Genomic DNA, 17,386 nt, shown 5'->3' with positions numbered 1-17,386 from the left:
TGTGGGCCATGGTACAAACCACCCGCCAGGCCCGTACATTGATCTGGAAGGCGCCCATCTCCCGCCCCCTATTCACGGCACTCCGGTTGAACCGTGTAAGCGAGCAATATCCCATGTTCCGATTCCAAGCTTATCGTATTTCGTCGACGCTCGAGCTTTTATCGTTTACACCATGTTATGACAAGCACTTAGGCCAAGAAAGTAAGCAACGTCCTGCATCGCAAATCGGTCTTGGTATCAGCGCCATGTATATTGCCTTGTGTACCTTGGTACTTTTAAATGAGGTTTTCTGAGAGATTTACAAGCTCTGAATGGACGAATCCTTCACGCTATTGCATGTTGATCGATCTATTTTGCCGTCGATATCGTCAAGACCCTTGTCAGTCATTGTACCACCCTGCAATGAAATTCGAATCGAGGCTTAAACATGATTTTCTATACAGGATTCATGCAGAATACCCCTCAAAAAGACAATAAACCATGGATATACAGCTCGAGGTTCTTACCGAGGGTTTTGGCCCCATGTACATGAGTTTGTCAGCCTTCATGTCGTCCAAGGATCAGATGATGTTGAGGCTATACAAGTACTTAAGTACATCATATATGCAAATATTATTTCCAACCAGACCGTGAATACCGACCTATCCGGAGATCTTCGGTCAAGAATTAAGTGGGCCCGTGTGAGATGCGGGATCTAGTATTTGTTTTTCTGACCACTAGACGTTCGCAATTCCCGTCGGCGTCAAAAGATCTCGGTGTCAAAGCGATAGACTCTTCATCTAAAAAATGCATTGTCATCATTTTTTCGAATCTTGGCTTCATAAGTTCAATATTTTGAGAGCATGGGATCATGCACTCCGCTCACGACGAGCTCAGTGGAACGGAAATGAAAAATGATTTCTTCGGATTTACAAACATCATGAAGTCAGTTGGCTTACGATAGCAAATCATCAATTGATGCCGACATCGCAGTTCTGTCTAACCGTTTGTCAATTATCATTTTGTTATGATAGGTACCTAAGTGTATAAACACCATGCCCCCCTTGATGATAGCCAAGTTACTTCACCAAGTTCCAGCATCAACAAGCCAGTGGCCTGAAGTTGGCTATTTCCAAGATGGCTTCTACAACGGGTAATCCCCACAATTGGCGGCCTCTTTCATTTCTTAATATTATTACCTTTACTTTTTTATTCTTGATTACAACGACAATTGCCCAAGACTTCACTTGCTCACCTACGAAAAGGTGTAAAGAAGGATGCTGTAGCAAAGATGGTTGGTGCGGCTATGGTCCTACCTCTTGTTCAGCTGAGAATTGCATTAGCGATTGCGATCGTAAATCGGCTTGCAATCCTGGCTGGGGAATGCAATGGTCTGCTAGTCAAAACTGTCCTTTGAATGTCTGCTGCAGTCCATTTGGGTTTTGCGGTAAGTATCCAAAGATACCTCAAGAGAGACATATACAGCGAAGTGGAATATTAACTTATCAACATAGGTACTACTCCTGAATTTTGCGGCAGCAATGTGATTGCAAGCCCTTCATGTCCCATCTCTAAAAGGACCTCTGCCAAGCGCACAGTTGGTTACTGGGAGAGTTGGGGTGTAGGAAGGGGGTGCGATGCCATCTGGCCAGAAGATATTAATGCGAAGGCTTATACACATCTAAACTTCGCATTTGCATTCATTGACCCCGTCACATTCGCAGTATCGCCCATGGGACATGACCCAAGTCTTTACAAAAGACTTACTAGTCTTAAAAAAGCCAATCCCGCACTTAAGGTCTATATTGCGATCGGAGGATGGTCTATGAATGACCCAGATCAACCTACTGCTACTACTTTCTCTGATGTCGCGGGGTCTACTACGAATCAAAATAAGTTCTTTAACTCTTTGATTTCGTTCATGGCGACTTACGGATTTGATGGTGTGGATATTGATTGGGAATATCCGGTAGCTCCAGAAAGAAGCGGTACGCCTGCTGACAAGGCAAACTTTGTGACAATGCTTCGGAACATGAGAACCGCATTCCAGCGTGCGGGTAGGAATTATGGTATTACTATAACAATTCCTGCATCTTTCTGGTATTTACAGCACTTTGATATCGTAAACATCGAGAAGGTTGTGGATTGGATTAATGTTATGAGCTATGATCTTAGAGGTGAATGGGACAAAGAAAACGGTAAATATTCCCCCCTGGAGAAACTTTTAAGTTTTGTCTCGAGATCTAACGTAGATTAGTTTGGACCGGTCCATATATTGGTGCACACACCAATCTTACAGAGATTGACCAAATGCTGAAACTTCTATGGCGGAATAACATCAATCCGGACAATATTGTCTTGGGTATTGGATTTTACGGTCGAGCCTTCCAGCTCGAGAATCCAGCTTGCACAACCCCAGGCTGTCGTTTTTCTGCCGCATCACCTCCTGGAGCTTGTACAGCCGCTGCAGGATACCTTTCCTACAGCGAAATTACTCGCCTAGTAGCTGCCGGAAATCCTGTTACTTATGATCCGGTAGCTGGTGTAAAATGGGTGACATGGAATCAAAACGGAGCGAAGCAATGGGTATCATGGGATGATGCGCAAACTATCAAACTTAAGGTTGACTATGCAAATAGCAACTGTCTAGGTGGTACTATGGTTTGGAGTACATCTCTTGATACAAAAGATGGCCAAGCTGCACAGGCTTTGTCCGGGCCAAACGGTTCAGGACGAATAGAGATTAACAATAACGTTGCTCTATCTGTTACTGTTACTGATTCTCTTAGTACATGTAGATGGGCTGCATGTGGTGCGAGGTATTTTACCCTCGGTTTTCCCGATTCTTTAGTGCCTGAATATGATCTAGAAACTAATTCACATGGGTGATGTAGCTGCCCTGATGGAATGTCGCCTGCACAAAACTCAAAGGGGAATCAAGTAGATGGAGACAGAAGGTGTCCTGGTCAGACTAGATTGTTCTGCTGCCCTAGTAATGATGTTCCCCGCTGCGAATGGAACTGGGGTAGTTGGAACTGGGGTGCAGAGAACACCGGACTCTGCGGTGGTGGGTGTAGCAAAGGTTGGGTTGAAGTCGGGACAAGTACAGAAGGTTGGTTCATAACCTGGTTCTTATATTTGCGAATAATATCCTCTGATATACAGTTCAGGTTGTAGTATGGGCCACCGCGCACTATGTTGCGAACCCAGAAAGAGTGTCGAAGCTATCGGTAAATGCCATTGGGATAGTACCTCTCCATTCTGTAAGAGAGGCTGTGGGTCCTCTGGCAGAACGGAACTTGTTTCCTCTAGAGATGGGGACGGCGGAGAACAGATCTGCCAATCCGGACAAAAGAGCTTCTGCTGTGACCAGCCTCCACCCTTTACCAATTGTGCATGGCAGCCTGAATGTAACCAACCATGCGAACTGGGGAAGTATCTCGTTACAGCCAGTTACATGGAAAAGGATTGCTTCGGAACCAGTGGCTGCAAGGCATTCTGCTGTGATCCACCGGGAAGAAGTGTAAGCCAAATCGATCGTCGGGCAATAGCATTCGGCGACTGGGCGGACGACTTCTTGAACTCACGGCTCAACCAATGCCCTGCACCACATATTATCCTAAATCCTCGAGAGATTGTCCACGTACCTGAATTCGCATCCTTGAAGAAAACTCGTTCACCTGGTAACTCTAGCTCGCTCTCCCTATCCAAACGACAGTTCTCGGGTGGTAAGAACGAAGAATATCTATACCTTTTGGCACTTGTGGCTACATCTGGAGCACTCGACGCCTTACAACGTCAAATCCGGGATCAATGGAACGACCTTGCAGTTTTCAGAACTGGCCTCACAACTGATGTTCTTGGACGGTGGTTAAGAGCCTACCCTGGCCGTGACCGTGTACAAGAACTCATGAGACTGTTCTGCCTGACAAGCCCATTTTCGTACATCAACCGTGTATTAGGAACTGCTACTCAGCTATGCCATGTTCACGGCGGACCGAGGAAACTACGCAGAGATGTCTCCGGTATGGAAGGGGGTATTATTCTTTCCGGGCTTTCCCTCGCCCCGATGCCCATGAAGAAAAGAACATTCATCGGCGAACTCGATGCCACATATTTCGACGAAAATCGGGTTATAGCTAATTGGGGTGATGCTCCAACCGTTGGAAGACTTTTGCGGCTCATTGTCGAAGGCCGGCTTAGACAAGAGTTATTCCGTTTCTTTGGATATCGCCAGGGTACAGGGACTATAGTTGAAGGTATTCCTTAAAACAATCCTAAAGTAGAAGGGGTGACAGGTTACTAATACAATACATGACACAGTTGTCTACCTCCTCGGACGAGAACCAAACCATATGATCTCTGAGCTTCAAGAACATCTCACAGACCGATATGCCGTATTTCATTACCATATCCGTGGCTTCGTAGGCGGCAGCCAAGCCGTTTTCGGCGCCGACGCTTACCTAGACTACGTACATGTCTTCCACACTAACACCCTAGAAACCCACGGCGGGCCGAACACTTTCGGAGCTCGCAGCCGCCCAGAAACAGAACAAGAAAGATACGCCCGCGCCCAAATATTCGCATGTCCCGACAATGAATCTTGGCTCGCCACTGATATTGTCTCAGATACACAATTTGATTACGATCTTACACAGATCACGGCGGGATTAGCGAGACGTGGAGTATTCAGCTACCGTCCAGGTATTGTTGATACAGATGGCTCGTGGGCTTTCCAATGGGGAAATCATGCAACAGCTTGGAGGTTAACGAACGGCGAGACCGCTCACCCAGGATGGGAAACACAGTATAACCCTGCGGCGAACGGGCTGTCACCGCCATATTATATCAATCCTGCACATCCGCCACCGAATCCAAATGGGATCTAGATATAGATAGTGGACCCCTATAACTCACTATTACCATTTCTGTAATTAGAACAAGAAATGTCTGTGTTGTTACCCTTGTTGTATTTTTAGTATACGAAATATGAATACCTTCTACAACGGACGTCGACAGATGATCAAAGGACCCGAACCACCTAGAAATACGTACCCAATCTTTTTTGGAATGAATTGAAGTATCAATGTACGATACGGATTAATATCTAAGATTCCCGAGCAAAAAGATACAGGAGAAATAGAGAATCGATGCAATACACATTCGCCTATGAACACTAGCTACACTGCACAGTCTCGAATACCAAACTTCCATACGAACCCCAAAGACCTAGCCCCAGACGTTCTTGAAAATATCGTCGTCATACTTTACCGCTGGTTTGTTAGCCGGGGGGTTGCTAGAAAATCCACCAGATGAAAAGGCTCCAAAGTCGTCATCGTCGGCAACAGCGGGTTTTGGTGGTGGCCTAGAGGCTGTTGTCGTTGAAGGAGTACTCCAATTGAAACCAGCGGATCCTCCGCTATTATTATTGGAAGATGGGGACGAGGCCCATGCATTCCCTAGTCCAAGGTTACTCGAAGGTTGAGGCTGGGCCGGTTTTTGTTGATAGGATGGAGTAGAACCGAGGTCAAACAAATCTCCCATAGATGACGAAGTAGCTGCAGGTTTTGTCACAGTTGCCGAACCAAAATTTGAGAAGGCATTGCTGCCTCCATTGTATGAAGTCGTTGGTGTCGACTTCATCATACCAGCTGTGAGATTGGCAAAGGGCGAAGGCTTAAGGGGGGCAGGGGCCGCAGCTGGTTGGGGAGCAGGGGCTGCCGCGAAAGTCAGATCACCAAAGGCACCGGACAAATCATTTACACCAGTATTGTTTGTTGGTGATTGCATTGTCGGCGACCCGAGTCCTCCAAAGCTTCCAGAGTTAGTGTGCTGATGCGCTCGTTGAGTTTGTTTAGGTGCCGACGAGTAAAGTGAGAGGATTGATCGATTCAAATCTGGTCTAGTGGATCCGCCAGATGCACTAGCAGGGTTCGATCCCGCAGATGCTGAACGGGGAGATCCAGTTGGCGCTGGTCCAAAAAAGTCAAGGCCGAGGAGAGAATCCGCGGGTTTGGGTGCAGGCTTCTGAGCTTGCTGGGCCGGTACCACAGGCGCAGCAGGTGGTGGAGATTTTGCCGTTTTTGTAGGTGGCGCAATCGGGTCTGCATCGAATAAATTTGGCGGTGGCCTCCTCGCTGGTGGCGGCGAGGACGCAGCGTGGGCTTCCTGCTTCTTCTTTACAACACCCAGCGGCTGTCTAATCAGCTCAGGATCTAGAAATCTGTCAGACCTTGACACTTACAGTATCCTCAGCATCCGAGTCATCCAACGAGGATGGATCTGGCATTCCACCTTCCATAACCCATCTCTTAGATTCATACTTCGTCCGAATAAAATTCTCTATTTTTCTATTTGCTCGTCAATATGCTGGGATAGCTCTTAGGGGCCGACTTGGAGCTTACGATTCGGATGGCACGTGCCCAGGTGCAAGCTTGGCTTCCCAGTATCTACAAAATATCAGCAACCAGTAGTTAATATCAAAAATTGGAGTTTCCCATACTTGTTAGCCCTCGAGTTTCCCCATCTTAAAACGCTTTGGAGCTGTTCATCCGTCCATGAGTCGAGATCCACCGATTTTACTGCGACCGTCAGTGAATAAGCTCTGCAAACGACCCGAACCTAGATTCCCATACCTCTGCTGATATGAGTTCCCATTCCCCTGTGTATACCAGAACATCTATAGGACCCCAGGTCGTCAGTGAATATCCTGTTTAGGGGCATATGAAGTCCCCTGAGCTGACCTTATACAGACGAAGACCCCCAGGTTCCAGCTAGCCCATCTCGGATGCGCATTTCTCTTGCAATCGGCGCAATGCTTGTTCTTAGGTAACTTGAGCAGTTCCTTTATGACGGCTTGGTTTTTCGCGGCTTTGTCTGCTGACGGGGTTGCGCGACGAGCAGACATCTTGTGTATGTGTACGGTGTGCAGCGTAAGGGATGCCCGGTGGCAATAGCGGTAGTAGACCAGGGCCTACGAGAGCAGTACTCCGAGATATAGCGATGGCTTAATCTGCCCGGCTTAACTGATTCAGAGTTCGAGAAATTGGAACGCTAGGTTGATCGATGAAGCTGTCGACAGCTCGTGGGTGAGGCTTATTCAGTGAGGGTGCTTAAGGTATGACGGAGTTTGGGAGAGGTGGTCTTGCCGAACAGCAGCAACCCTGTTTGTAGATCACCAAATCCATCCACAACAGCTCAACACATCCAAGCTCCACTATATATCGATATCAATACCCTCAAGCTCGATCTAGCTTAAGCGCTTAAGCACGAGATTGGATCCATGGATCTTCAGTTGAATTCGAATTGAACTTTACAGTTGGGAGCAATAATTGAAGTTATCATTATTCCATGCCATGCTTGCATGCAGATTCACCATTTAAGTCATAGTGAAATTTTTTGAGCACGGTACGACCACCTACTGACGAATAAAATAAATACCCAGTTCCCGATCTCCCATCCGTGACTTGAAACTAAGGTCGACATATCGATAGTGTCTTCATGCTGATAAATGATATATTCTACCCCTACTCCCTCCATATGCGTAACCAAATTTTAAAACCAGATCAAATGAGCGTCATTCATAGCTTAACTAGTCCTCCCTTCCCAAATACCATTTGGAGCCAAGTTGCAAGTCGACTGGAAAGGGGGAAAAAAATAACGAAAGAAACGGAAATCCTTTTTTTCTAACTCCATAAAGGCCGAGTAATTTGCATTCCCCTCTACATAGAGTCCCGATATTAGTAGGTTTAGGGGGGATTACGATTTAAGTATCCAAAGAACCTTCGCCGTCTGAGGATGGATATTCCAGTTTTACGATCCTATCCCCACTTTTGGCAACCTTAGAATTCCCAGTCGTTGAGTTAACTACCGTTGCTCCCGGAGCCTCTGGGTCATCTTCGTCATCATCATGGTCCTGTGCAAATACCGCGGGCACAGCTTTGTCTGAAGCGAGAGTCTTGAGCCTCTTGGGAGGCCTCCCCCTCCCCCGCTTGATGGGTTGCCCATCTTCTCCAATGTCATAAAGCGGGTGAGAGAGACCGGCAGCTTCAACTTTCTTTTTGAGACGATTGTAGCGCCCCGAAACTGCATGTACAGTAATCCCCAGAGCCTTTGCGGCGATATCAAATTTTGGAGGTGCCTATTCAAATCAGTCAGTCAATTTATGCAACCCCTTGCTTCATGCATGTCGACTACACATGATCAGAATAGCGGAATGTGGGGCCGAGCCGTATATCTGCGTATATGCACGATCTTACATATTTTCGATCACAAATAATTATATAAACATGACATAGATGGATGTAAATATGCAAGTTGCCTGAAGTGGAATACCGCGGGGAGAGAGAGAGGTATGTAGACTTACGTTGTATGCGTTAATTATTGCCTGCATTAAGATCAGCTCTCTCATAGTATCAGAGCCAGGGGCTGGGTGAGCGCGTGACATTTTTTTGTTAAGCTTTCTTACTCTTAGCTAAGCAGCTATACGACCGTAGTAAATGGACAAAATAAATACCAAGAACTTGGCTGAATAATTCACGCCAAACTGGGAAATTTAATGAATATGACTTGGTTTTGAGGTTGAAAGATGCGTGTTGTTGGAGGTTGTATTTTGGAGTGCTCGAAGATGACTTTCTGGAAGGCCTGGCATATTAAATTATATTGGAAGATAGACGAATTTTATATCAAGTTGCTTCGAGTGATATCAAGATATTTTCAAACTTCGGTTAGGGCTTTCTACAAGGATCGCGGGCACTAGTACAATAGATAATGCAATTAATGTCAGGTGCCGCTTGACTGGACGATGCATGTCATAGAAACCCATAGACTATAGACGAGGACCGTTCGCAGTTAGATGCCTGAATCTTGAACATTCTACATCTATCCGAAGGAAATCTACCATATGCTTCCACTATAGATAAAAGCCTATTGTGACTAGTTCCAAAAAGTAAGAATATTTCTTGTTCATCAAGATCTTTACAACAGACCTCAAGTTCCATCATAAATCCAACTTGCAACATCTCTAGCCACAATATCGATATTGTTGATATATCGACAGGCACACTACAAATACAGCTGTGCAGCCTAAGATAAAACATCTTCGGACTCTTTCTCAAATTCTTTAAGATACCATAGCTATTTCAGAATGGTTTCCAATTCCAATTCCGTCAGTGATCAGGAGTTCCTTCTCCGCTGTATCGAACATGTCCACGGCGATGTAAGTCCCTTATCTGATATCATGATATATACACTTCTGGATAGTGATATAAAGGACTTCTTAAAACTAATTTCCACTATTCTACTAACAGCTTAAGATCAACTTTGACAAAGTCGCAAAAGACCTTGGCTACGCCTCCGCCGCTGTCGCAGCAAACCGCATGCGTAACTTACGAAAAAAACTTCAAGAAAAAAAGGATGAAAAAGAGGCCAAGGCCGATAATACTAGCTCCCAAGTCAAGAAAGTCAAAGAAACGGACGAGAAGCCAAAGGCTAAGCGTGGAAAGAAAAGAAAAATCGAAGAAACCACTTCGAAATATGAAAACGAAGACAAGAAGGCTGAGGATGGAGAATAATCATCAGTATCCGTCGGGTGGCTATGAATATAGAACAACTTCAAGAAGTAGTTAGCAGATGAGGGGGTTGAAGCTCATGAAAAGATGGCACGTTTCTCTGGATCTTTTATCTTTTTGCTTTGAATTATTTCTTTCCTTCTTTCTGTCTTCGAATAATCGATTACCTCAATCTTCAATCCTCAGATATATGGTAGTTGTAATTGGGAGAGTGAAAGGTTCCGATGTATCCTTGATTTTATTAAAGTGACAGGTATTATATGAAATTAAATGCCATAAGAACGTTGAAATTCTATAATTACCTAGGTATTGAACCCGCATATAAGTTTTTCGCCATTAATTCATGCTGACCGAAATTTAAACCATGTTTTCCACTTAACAGTTCTAAAATATATATTGCATAGATTCACACACATGCCGGTCATGGAATGAGCCAGACATTACATCTATACTACATCCCGGAATTCCAACCCCCCAAAAGCCGGGGTATAAATAGCCCGTAGCTGCGTAGATCCTATCATCTTAAGTTCACCCAGTACCTATTCCAGAAACACGGCGAGTCTAGCATTTACCAAAGTACTAGATACCCTATAGCCCTAGACACAATTTCTTAAGTCTAGTTCTGAAATCCTTATCTAAGCAAATTTCCTAGAGAGCCCTAGCATGTCGAGCTCCGGATCTTCTCCCAAACAAATACTCAGCGATTTAGAGTTTTTACTATGTTGTATCGATTCTATTTCAGATGTAAGTTGGTATACAGAAACTTTGCTATACTATAGAGACATACATTAGTTGTACCATATATACATACCTGACTACTAACACTAAATGTTTAATATAGGGTGAAATAGACTACACCGCCGTCGCGAAAGCGGCTAACTACGCCAACGATGGCAGAGCTCGGGCAAGGCTGTCGAGAATTAACTCCAAACATGGCACCAGACCAGTTATATCCAAAAAGGAGGAAGAGAAGACAGTTGAAAAGCAAGCCAAAGATATAGCCCTAAAAGACCCCTCGAAAGAACCGAGCACAAAAACGCACATAAAAAGGGTCGGATCCGCAGAAAATAAACTTACCGATGGTACCGATAAAGCGGGCCGAGTTACTAGGAGCTCTGCCTCGAAGGTCCCTGCGTCAAATGATGTTAAAGTCAAGAAAAAGAAACCAACTTCTTCCGTATAATCCTAAGGGAGTCACAATTCACAGCCAACGGCTTTGACTGGGTGTATACTAATGGATAATAGTATCCCTTTGGCTATAATATCTAGAGGCTTATTAAGTTATATATGATGTTGGATTTTGAAAGATCGCTGTCAACTTTTCATAAACTTCAAACTAGACCTAGTCATAAATGTCCTCGAGTTCAAAAATGCTACTTCAATTTCATCCGAAGTTAACAACATGGCATGCATTGTTAGAATTAACTAGGGTACTAATTTTCACTTAGTATAATTTTCTTCACTCTAATTCATTATTAGCTCATGTATCCGAACAGATATATATGAGCATCGTCAATAGGTCAACTCGGCCTAATTGCGAGAAACAATCAATGAAATTTCCCCGGAATCGGACCTCGCCTCACCAGGCGTACGCCCTCGTGAAAATCTCTGATATTGACTTCTCAAAGTTAATACCTCTAATTCAGTCCTAATTTTTCCCAATTCTAGAATTATACGACTAGGTACCTAAACATCAGACGGAATTTTCGAATTTTCAAACGGTTTAAACTATATAAAATCCATGCCATTCGGTTCCGACCTAGAAGCTTCAATTATATAGCTCTCATCCTATAGGGCAAGGATACTCCTCATCTAAGAAAGAAAAAGCTTTCAAAAGGCTTCCAGAACATCTAAGAAGTCTGCGGCATGCATATGCGCCTATGCAAAATTTTTTCTTTCTTTTCAATTCTCCTGTTCGGAGCTCGATAAGCTAGGGTACCGGATTCGACCCGGCAGCTAGCTATACGAGGGAAGGGTTCCGGACAAGATTTTTTTTCGATTTTCGCCTAGCTACTTAAAATTAGGCGACAAGTTGGCGAGCTATGTCTTTGATTTGCTGATTATTCTGGATCTTTCAGTGCCGGGATCGACCAGTTTGGCCACAGGCAATGCATAGAAGTACGTTAAACACACTGTCAACTAGTTGAACGAATCTACAAATAGTATTCCACCATGCCGAGAATATTTGACAGCTAGGAGTATGGTAAAAACGGATTTTCCCGTTTGTAAATCCAGCCATGCCAATAATTCGGGAGCAAAATCCCAGATCAGAAAGTCGATGCTGGAGTTCTGAGCTAAATTGTTGAAGATACCGTTAGGCTACCAATAACTATGGTAAACCTGAGATATGAGACACCGATATATTAAGGCACATGCCCCATATTCTAAATTAAAAAAAAAACTGCAAGTTCATTCACACCGGAAATTTTAGACCGAATTTCCTTTCTTTCCAATAACAATATCACCAGAAACCAGCAAACACGTTTCCTTGATCCGGGCGAAACGTTGGTAATCACAAAATCCTCACGGTGCAGCGTCCCACTGGGGCGTATGGAGACAATATACTGCCAATTGGTACACAAGATCTTTATTCGCTAGGCCCGACACATAACCCGAAAGTAACCCTTTCAATGGGCTGGCGAGTTCTGAAACATGTAAAAAAGTTCTTCAGACGCACGTAGGTTCGGTTAGGGGGTCCAAATTTCACATCCATCGGCGAAAATATTGGAAATCTCTCGAACTCGGGTTTCGATGCCAGTTCACCGATGTTTCGCGATATTAACTAAAAGCAAAAAAAAAATCGCTCAGCTTAACATCCCAAGGGTCTGGTCGCTCGGTGTCAAAATACCTTTTCCAATCAGCGAGTGACGAAAACACAGCGTCATATCACTGGGCCATTTCTTCCTGCAGACCTTGAAGCTCGAGAGAATCAATTCGGGTCGATTCCAACCAAGCCCAGTCAATTTGAGGCTCAACAAGGAAGAAGCCTGCTCTCCGTTTCTGATACTCCGTCAACTCATCTAAACCGCCTTAAGCTAGCGGGAAAGCTTATGGGTCCAGACCCAATGGCGTGGGTCTGTTTTCCAATCGGAGAAGTACCCCAACGAATGAAGTTCTGCGATATTAGGGGAAAATAGGGCTATAGGCTCTGCTTATATCCACCCTAAAGCGCTCGATCTGATGATTATGATGCAGTTTGATCAGAACCGAATATTAATATTTCAAGATCAAGGCAGCCGGATATTTCTTTTTCCGTTGTTCTTTTGTTGTACTCCCACGCTGCCCTTTTCGTGAAAATTCAAGATTTCCATCTTAGAACAGCGGAAGAGGGTGCAGGCTTCGCGGCCTTTTAACGAGCGAACTATATATGTATTTGATTCGAGCTCTCCCGTTAAGTGCACCGGAGCCCAGTGGACAGTACTGCAGCGCAGTGCATCTGCTCTGCATCTTGCCGGCTTGTCGAGGAATCCCTTCTCAGGAAGGGGAGATCCCCGGAGGTACCGTAGAAGGAGTCGACTAGAAAAAGATCGCACGACGTTAGCAGATAGTCTATAAAAAGAATCGTGAGACTCACCAGCGTGGGCATTTGTGCATATGACCAAGTATCGTGGGGTCCCATAACTTCAAACGACTTCAATTTCACCAATTCATTACCTGATATTATATACTGCTTAGGAAAGCACTCTTGTGAGTTTTCTGTAGCACCACCTGCCTGAGCAGCCATTGCTTCTTTCTTCTTTCTTTTTTCCCACGAGGTCCCCACTTCTTTGCATTTTCTGGTTGGAAATCCGATCTTTCAAGGGTGTACGACCAGCTAGTTCGCTTTCTGGGGGGCTAGGTAGCAAGATTGCATGGACTCAGGGTCGACGGACTTGGACCCAGTGCATCACCAGAGGCGAGGGCCACAAAAGTATCCGCTTGTATGCATAGCTCATGCTAATATAAGTTGCGAACGAGTCTCTGGGACGAGTCGACAGTTAGCAGGCGTCGAAATCCAACATCTCTTGCAAGGCTTCATTGCGGCTAAACAGGGATCGATACGATTCTTTTTTTTTTTTTTTTTTCCTTCTTGCCTGTCTTGCCCTCCCCTCTAGCCTTTACTTGCCAATTTATCAGGAAGAAGAGGAAGAAGAAGAAGAAGTACTTACGTATTGAAATATTAATTTCTAATCGATAAAACCTCGCCCATCGATTACATTTTGATTTCAGTTATCAGCTGTTTTGTGCGGAACGTTACTTACTTAATAAAGTTGAAGTTGTCACCAACCCCCAGACCAGACCAGACCAGACCGAACCAGACCAGACCAGACCGGCCTGCCCAAAAACCTTTTCGGTTGAATAATTCTAATTCTTCCTTAAATTCTTACGACATTACGTTTACTCGAGAAATCCAAGGCTTTACATGCAACTAAACTGCACCCGTTACATTACATTACCAAGAGCGACTTCTGTTCAATAACCTCCTTCTCATCGGTCTTCTCCAAATGCTCAAGACAAAGCCGCTAAATGCGCTGCTCTCACAGTCGCTATCAGAGCACGTGTCTTCGGTAATGTAAGTTGCGAGAACAATCAAATAAAAATAAATAAAATAAAATAAAAAAATAAGAAACAAGATGTGGGCAGGGACAATCTGCACAAACACCACTCCACCATCCTTTTTCTTTCCTCGATCTTCAACTTCCACTTCTACTTCCACTCCCCTCACCTCCCCTCCCCTCCCACCTTCTACAACCTAGCTGCGTGGTTCCGTCGGCCTGTCCGGTTTCTATTACTAACAGATTTGTCCATATAACCTAGCTTGTTCACACCGTCAGGCAACCTATTAGCATCGTCCGCCCCACCGAATTCTACAGATGCCAAGAAGGCGAGAGTACACGCTGCTCTGGCTGCGAATATCTGGTCCACGTACGAACGCGTAGCCACTGATGGTCTTCTAAAAAAGGCGATACCTTCCGTACCACAAGATGCCGTACCGACTCCTTCGACATCGTCCGGACGAGTACCAACAAACGTGGCGGCTAGCTCGAGCTCGAGCTCTAACTCTAAGTCGGGATCTTCTGGAAGCCAGGACCATGTCAAGACTCTCACTGTGGAATTAACGGAGTATAACCTTCACATACAGCTTGTCTCGCCGAGAATGCTTCTTGGGATGATTGGAAAGCAAGGGACCGGGCATCCGTCGTCGAGTTCAAGTCAACACTCGAACGAGGGTTCGGATCACGACCCCGGGGCTGGATCTTCCAGAGGCGTCGGACCGTCACTTCGGCCGGGACCCGGACCCGGAGGACCAACGTCGGCGGCTGGCAGTGGAGGCCTCAGTAGTGGAGGGGCAATGGGGGTTCTCAAAGTGACAGCACAAACACTGGTTGATTATCTCAAGAAGGAATTGAAAGATTTTGAACCGCCAGAAGACCTCTGACCTTAGGCCTGGCAATTGTTATTGGTCTTCCCATACCGTCTAATATCGCCGGCCCACAGTTCACCATACTCTTCAGTTGACTCCTCGGAAAACAAGAGGATATACAAGTACTTCGATTTCTGGCTACGAACACCTACATTTTATACCCTCGATCCACACCAGTTCCTATCTTCCCTGGGCTCCCTTTAATTAAATCCCTGTGCTCCTCCTCCTTCTTCCCTTTCTCTCCCGATGTCATTCTAGAAGCCCGATCCCTTTCAATTTTTTTTATAGGTGCCGCATGGTATTCTGCAACTCCGACATTCCCCGGTCGGTACTAGTTTAAAACCTTTATCCTTTCTTGTCTTGTATTTTTTGCGAGCATGCTGTTTAGTAGACCCTGCTATCCGCCAATTCGGCTTTTTTTTTTTTTTTTTGTTTCTTTACAACTTACTTAGTTTTGATACCTGGGTTTTAAACCATAGCTGCTGTTTCTGGATATATATTACTTCTATACACGATTCCTTTCGTCGACCAGTCTTGATCATAGAGAAGCTCTGATTGAGCCCGATTCCGGTCCATCGTACCTTGCATGTACTGTACATACCGACATCTATTCCCTGTACAACCAATCGTATCGATCGTAGATCGAGCACCTCCCTTGAGAACAATTTCAGCCGTGGGAGTGAGTATTTCCCGTTTTAATAGGCCGTATACAGCTGGTACAGATCCGCTATCAGAAGCAGACAGAAGGTACTCGACTTAGGTAAGAATATAAGATTAGCAGCTCCTCCTGCACGTGCGACTAAGCTTCCCCCCCGGCGAATCGGTTGTCAGTTTCCCGAACACGAAAGGTTGATACGAGATTAAATAAGGCCGGCAGCTTGATTGCTTGGCGCCCTGTGAAACCTTCTCAACGAATTATTTGCTGTTCTTTTCCAACCACATCCCAAAAACCAAGTCACTAAAAGAAACATACCTAGCTTCTTCCTCCTTCAACCTCTTCACTCGCTTCTTGCGCCCAAAAGGACAAATATCCACTACCTAGACACGGATCCATCTATTACCTTTCCGATTCTTCAATATACATCCATTTTAGAATTACAGAATACCCGATTGAATTAAATTCGAAGATACAATGGCGACCGAAACAAAGGAATACACCTACGCTGATGTAGCGGCGCATGACACCAAGGAGAGCATGTACGTCGTCATTGACGATAAAGTCTACGACGTGTCGCCGTTCGTTGATGAGCATCCGTATGTACTATCTGTTTGACAGCTCGTAAGCCCCTTTCCGAGCTATATTACTGGATACTTGAGCTAATGTGTGTTCGAATCACATGACAGGGGAGGTGAAGAGGTTATGCTGGACGTTGCTGGTCAGGATGGAACAGAGGCTTTCGAGGTACACGATTGTCACGCCACCGTTTAGACAGTTCGCTCTTGCCGCTGTTTTGGACGAATTAGTAGAGTGGAGTTGCTGACATTTTTTTTTAAAAATTTTTTTCAACCGTAGGATGTTGGACATTCGGACGAAGCTCGAGAGATCCTTAGCAAATATCTTATTGGAAACCTAAAAAGAAACGTATGTGGTCACATTACAGGTCTATAGAAATGTTGTAATGGTGGCTTTGTCTAACATCTTTTATATATAGGAGAACGACCCGAAACCAATCAAGATATCCCAATCTGCTGCTTCATCGTCTGGCGAATCATCAGGTGGCCTGTACGTCAAATACTCTCTGTTCCGTTCCCTCTTTTCTTCTCCTCCAAAACAAATACACGGAACACAGAGTGTAGTAAAGTTGTGTTTCGCAACTTGCCTGCTATCGGTGTTCCGGAATCCTTGTGTCCAAAAACGCTAACTTCTTTTAGCCCCGGTATCGTTTACGCTGTCCTTGCTGCCGCTCTCGCAGCTGGTGGATATTACTATCTGCAGCTACAACAGCAGCAAGCAACTGCTTGATTGGGGGTTTTTCCTAGGGTTCCTTTTGCGTTTACTTGGTTCCGGGATCTTATAATGCATACGCGGTATCGATGCATCGTACTCTAGAGCCTAGAATAGAGTCGTTATACGCTGACATCATTTTTAATATACGAGATTTACGAATATTCGCTTCTCTGGTTTCTCATGAATAGCATCCCTCCTTGAAAATATAATATATTCATAATGCGATGCCCCTCAGACATCAATATATCATTGCATTCTTTAATGTGTCGCCTTCTAAACACGCTCGCGCGGGTAATTAAAGTATGTCTCAATTGAAGAATAATATAGGAAACAAGCTCGCTGTAAAAAAAGGAGGAACACCAGAGGAAGAGGTCAGGAAATAGCAAATGCCAAACTGCGAGGAGAAATAGACAGACGGGAAGAAAAGATTGGCAGACGAGTGCCTTTAGGAAGGATAAGGAGGAAGAGTTTAGGGTTACTAAAGGA

The 17,386-nt window shown here is 44.9% G+C and overlaps 7 protein-coding genes across 7 annotated transcripts; 5 read left to right on the top strand and 2 right to left on the bottom strand.

Annotated features, from left to right (window-relative positions):
* Nucleotides 1-1,116: 1,116 nt before the first annotated feature.
* AOL_s00004g406 (uncharacterized protein) lies at nucleotides 1,117-4,868 on the top strand (the record flags this gene model as incomplete). The annotated part of the gene is made up of 6 exons (XM_011119055.1): nucleotides 1,117-1,426; nucleotides 1,494-2,177; nucleotides 2,237-2,798; nucleotides 2,874-3,091; nucleotides 3,150-4,238; nucleotides 4,303-4,868. The coding sequence occupies 6 exons, from the start codon at nucleotides 1,117-1,119 to the stop codon at nucleotides 4,866-4,868; spliced, it is 3,429 nt and encodes a 1,142-aa protein (XP_011117357.1).
* Nucleotides 4,869-5,208: 340 nt separating this feature from the next.
* Nucleotides 5,209-6,886, bottom strand: AOL_s00004g405 (uncharacterized protein; the record flags this gene model as incomplete). Its single annotated transcript, XM_011119054.1, has 6 exons — nucleotides 5,209-6,174; nucleotides 6,224-6,329; nucleotides 6,384-6,428; nucleotides 6,482-6,560; nucleotides 6,615-6,658; nucleotides 6,723-6,886. 6 exons carry the CDS (start codon nucleotides 6,884-6,886, stop codon nucleotides 5,209-5,211), a joined length of 1,404 nt encoding a protein of 467 aa, XP_011117356.1.
* Nucleotides 6,887-7,744: 858 nt separating this feature from the next.
* Nucleotides 7,745-8,425, bottom strand: AOL_s00004g404 (uncharacterized protein; the record flags this gene model as incomplete). Its single annotated transcript, XM_011119053.1, has 2 exons — nucleotides 7,745-8,119; nucleotides 8,345-8,425. The coding sequence occupies 2 exons, from the start codon at nucleotides 8,423-8,425 to the stop codon at nucleotides 7,745-7,747; spliced, it is 456 nt and encodes a 151-aa protein (XP_011117355.1).
* Nucleotides 8,426-9,124: 699 nt separating this feature from the next.
* Nucleotides 9,125-9,551, top strand: AOL_s00004g403 (uncharacterized protein; the record flags this gene model as incomplete). The annotated part of the gene is made up of 2 exons (XM_011119052.1): nucleotides 9,125-9,196; nucleotides 9,288-9,551. 2 exons carry the CDS (start codon nucleotides 9,125-9,127, stop codon nucleotides 9,549-9,551), a joined length of 336 nt encoding a protein of 111 aa, XP_011117354.1.
* A 660-nt stretch (nucleotides 9,552-10,211) lies between these two features.
* Nucleotides 10,212-10,731, top strand: AOL_s00004g402 (uncharacterized protein; the record flags this gene model as incomplete). Its single annotated transcript, XM_011119051.1, has 2 exons — nucleotides 10,212-10,292; nucleotides 10,390-10,731. The coding sequence occupies 2 exons, from the start codon at nucleotides 10,212-10,214 to the stop codon at nucleotides 10,729-10,731; spliced, it is 423 nt and encodes a 140-aa protein (XP_011117353.1).
* A 3,301-nt stretch (nucleotides 10,732-14,032) lies between these two features.
* On the top strand, nucleotides 14,033-14,967 carry AOL_s00004g401 (uncharacterized protein; the record flags this gene model as incomplete). The annotated part of the gene is made up of 2 exons (XM_011119050.1): nucleotides 14,033-14,100; nucleotides 14,346-14,967. 2 exons carry the CDS (start codon nucleotides 14,033-14,035, stop codon nucleotides 14,965-14,967), a joined length of 690 nt encoding a protein of 229 aa, XP_011117352.1.
* A 1,117-nt stretch (nucleotides 14,968-16,084) lies between these two features.
* Nucleotides 16,085-16,915, top strand: AOL_s00004g400 (uncharacterized protein; the record flags this gene model as incomplete). Its single annotated transcript, XM_011119049.1, has 5 exons — nucleotides 16,085-16,206; nucleotides 16,297-16,354; nucleotides 16,466-16,534; nucleotides 16,605-16,675; nucleotides 16,825-16,915. The coding sequence occupies 5 exons, from the start codon at nucleotides 16,085-16,087 to the stop codon at nucleotides 16,913-16,915; spliced, it is 411 nt and encodes a 136-aa protein (XP_011117351.1).
* Nucleotides 16,916-17,386: the final 471 nt, after the last annotated feature.

This window comes from Orbilia oligospora, assembly GCF_000225545.1.
Source record: "Orbilia oligospora ATCC 24927 unplaced genomic scaffold scaffold00004, whole genome shotgun sequence".
NCBI classification, from domain to species: domain Eukaryota; kingdom Fungi; phylum Ascomycota; class Orbiliomycetes; order Orbiliales; family Orbiliaceae; genus Orbilia; species Orbilia oligospora.
This window is presented reverse-complemented; position numbering and strand designations above follow the sequence as displayed.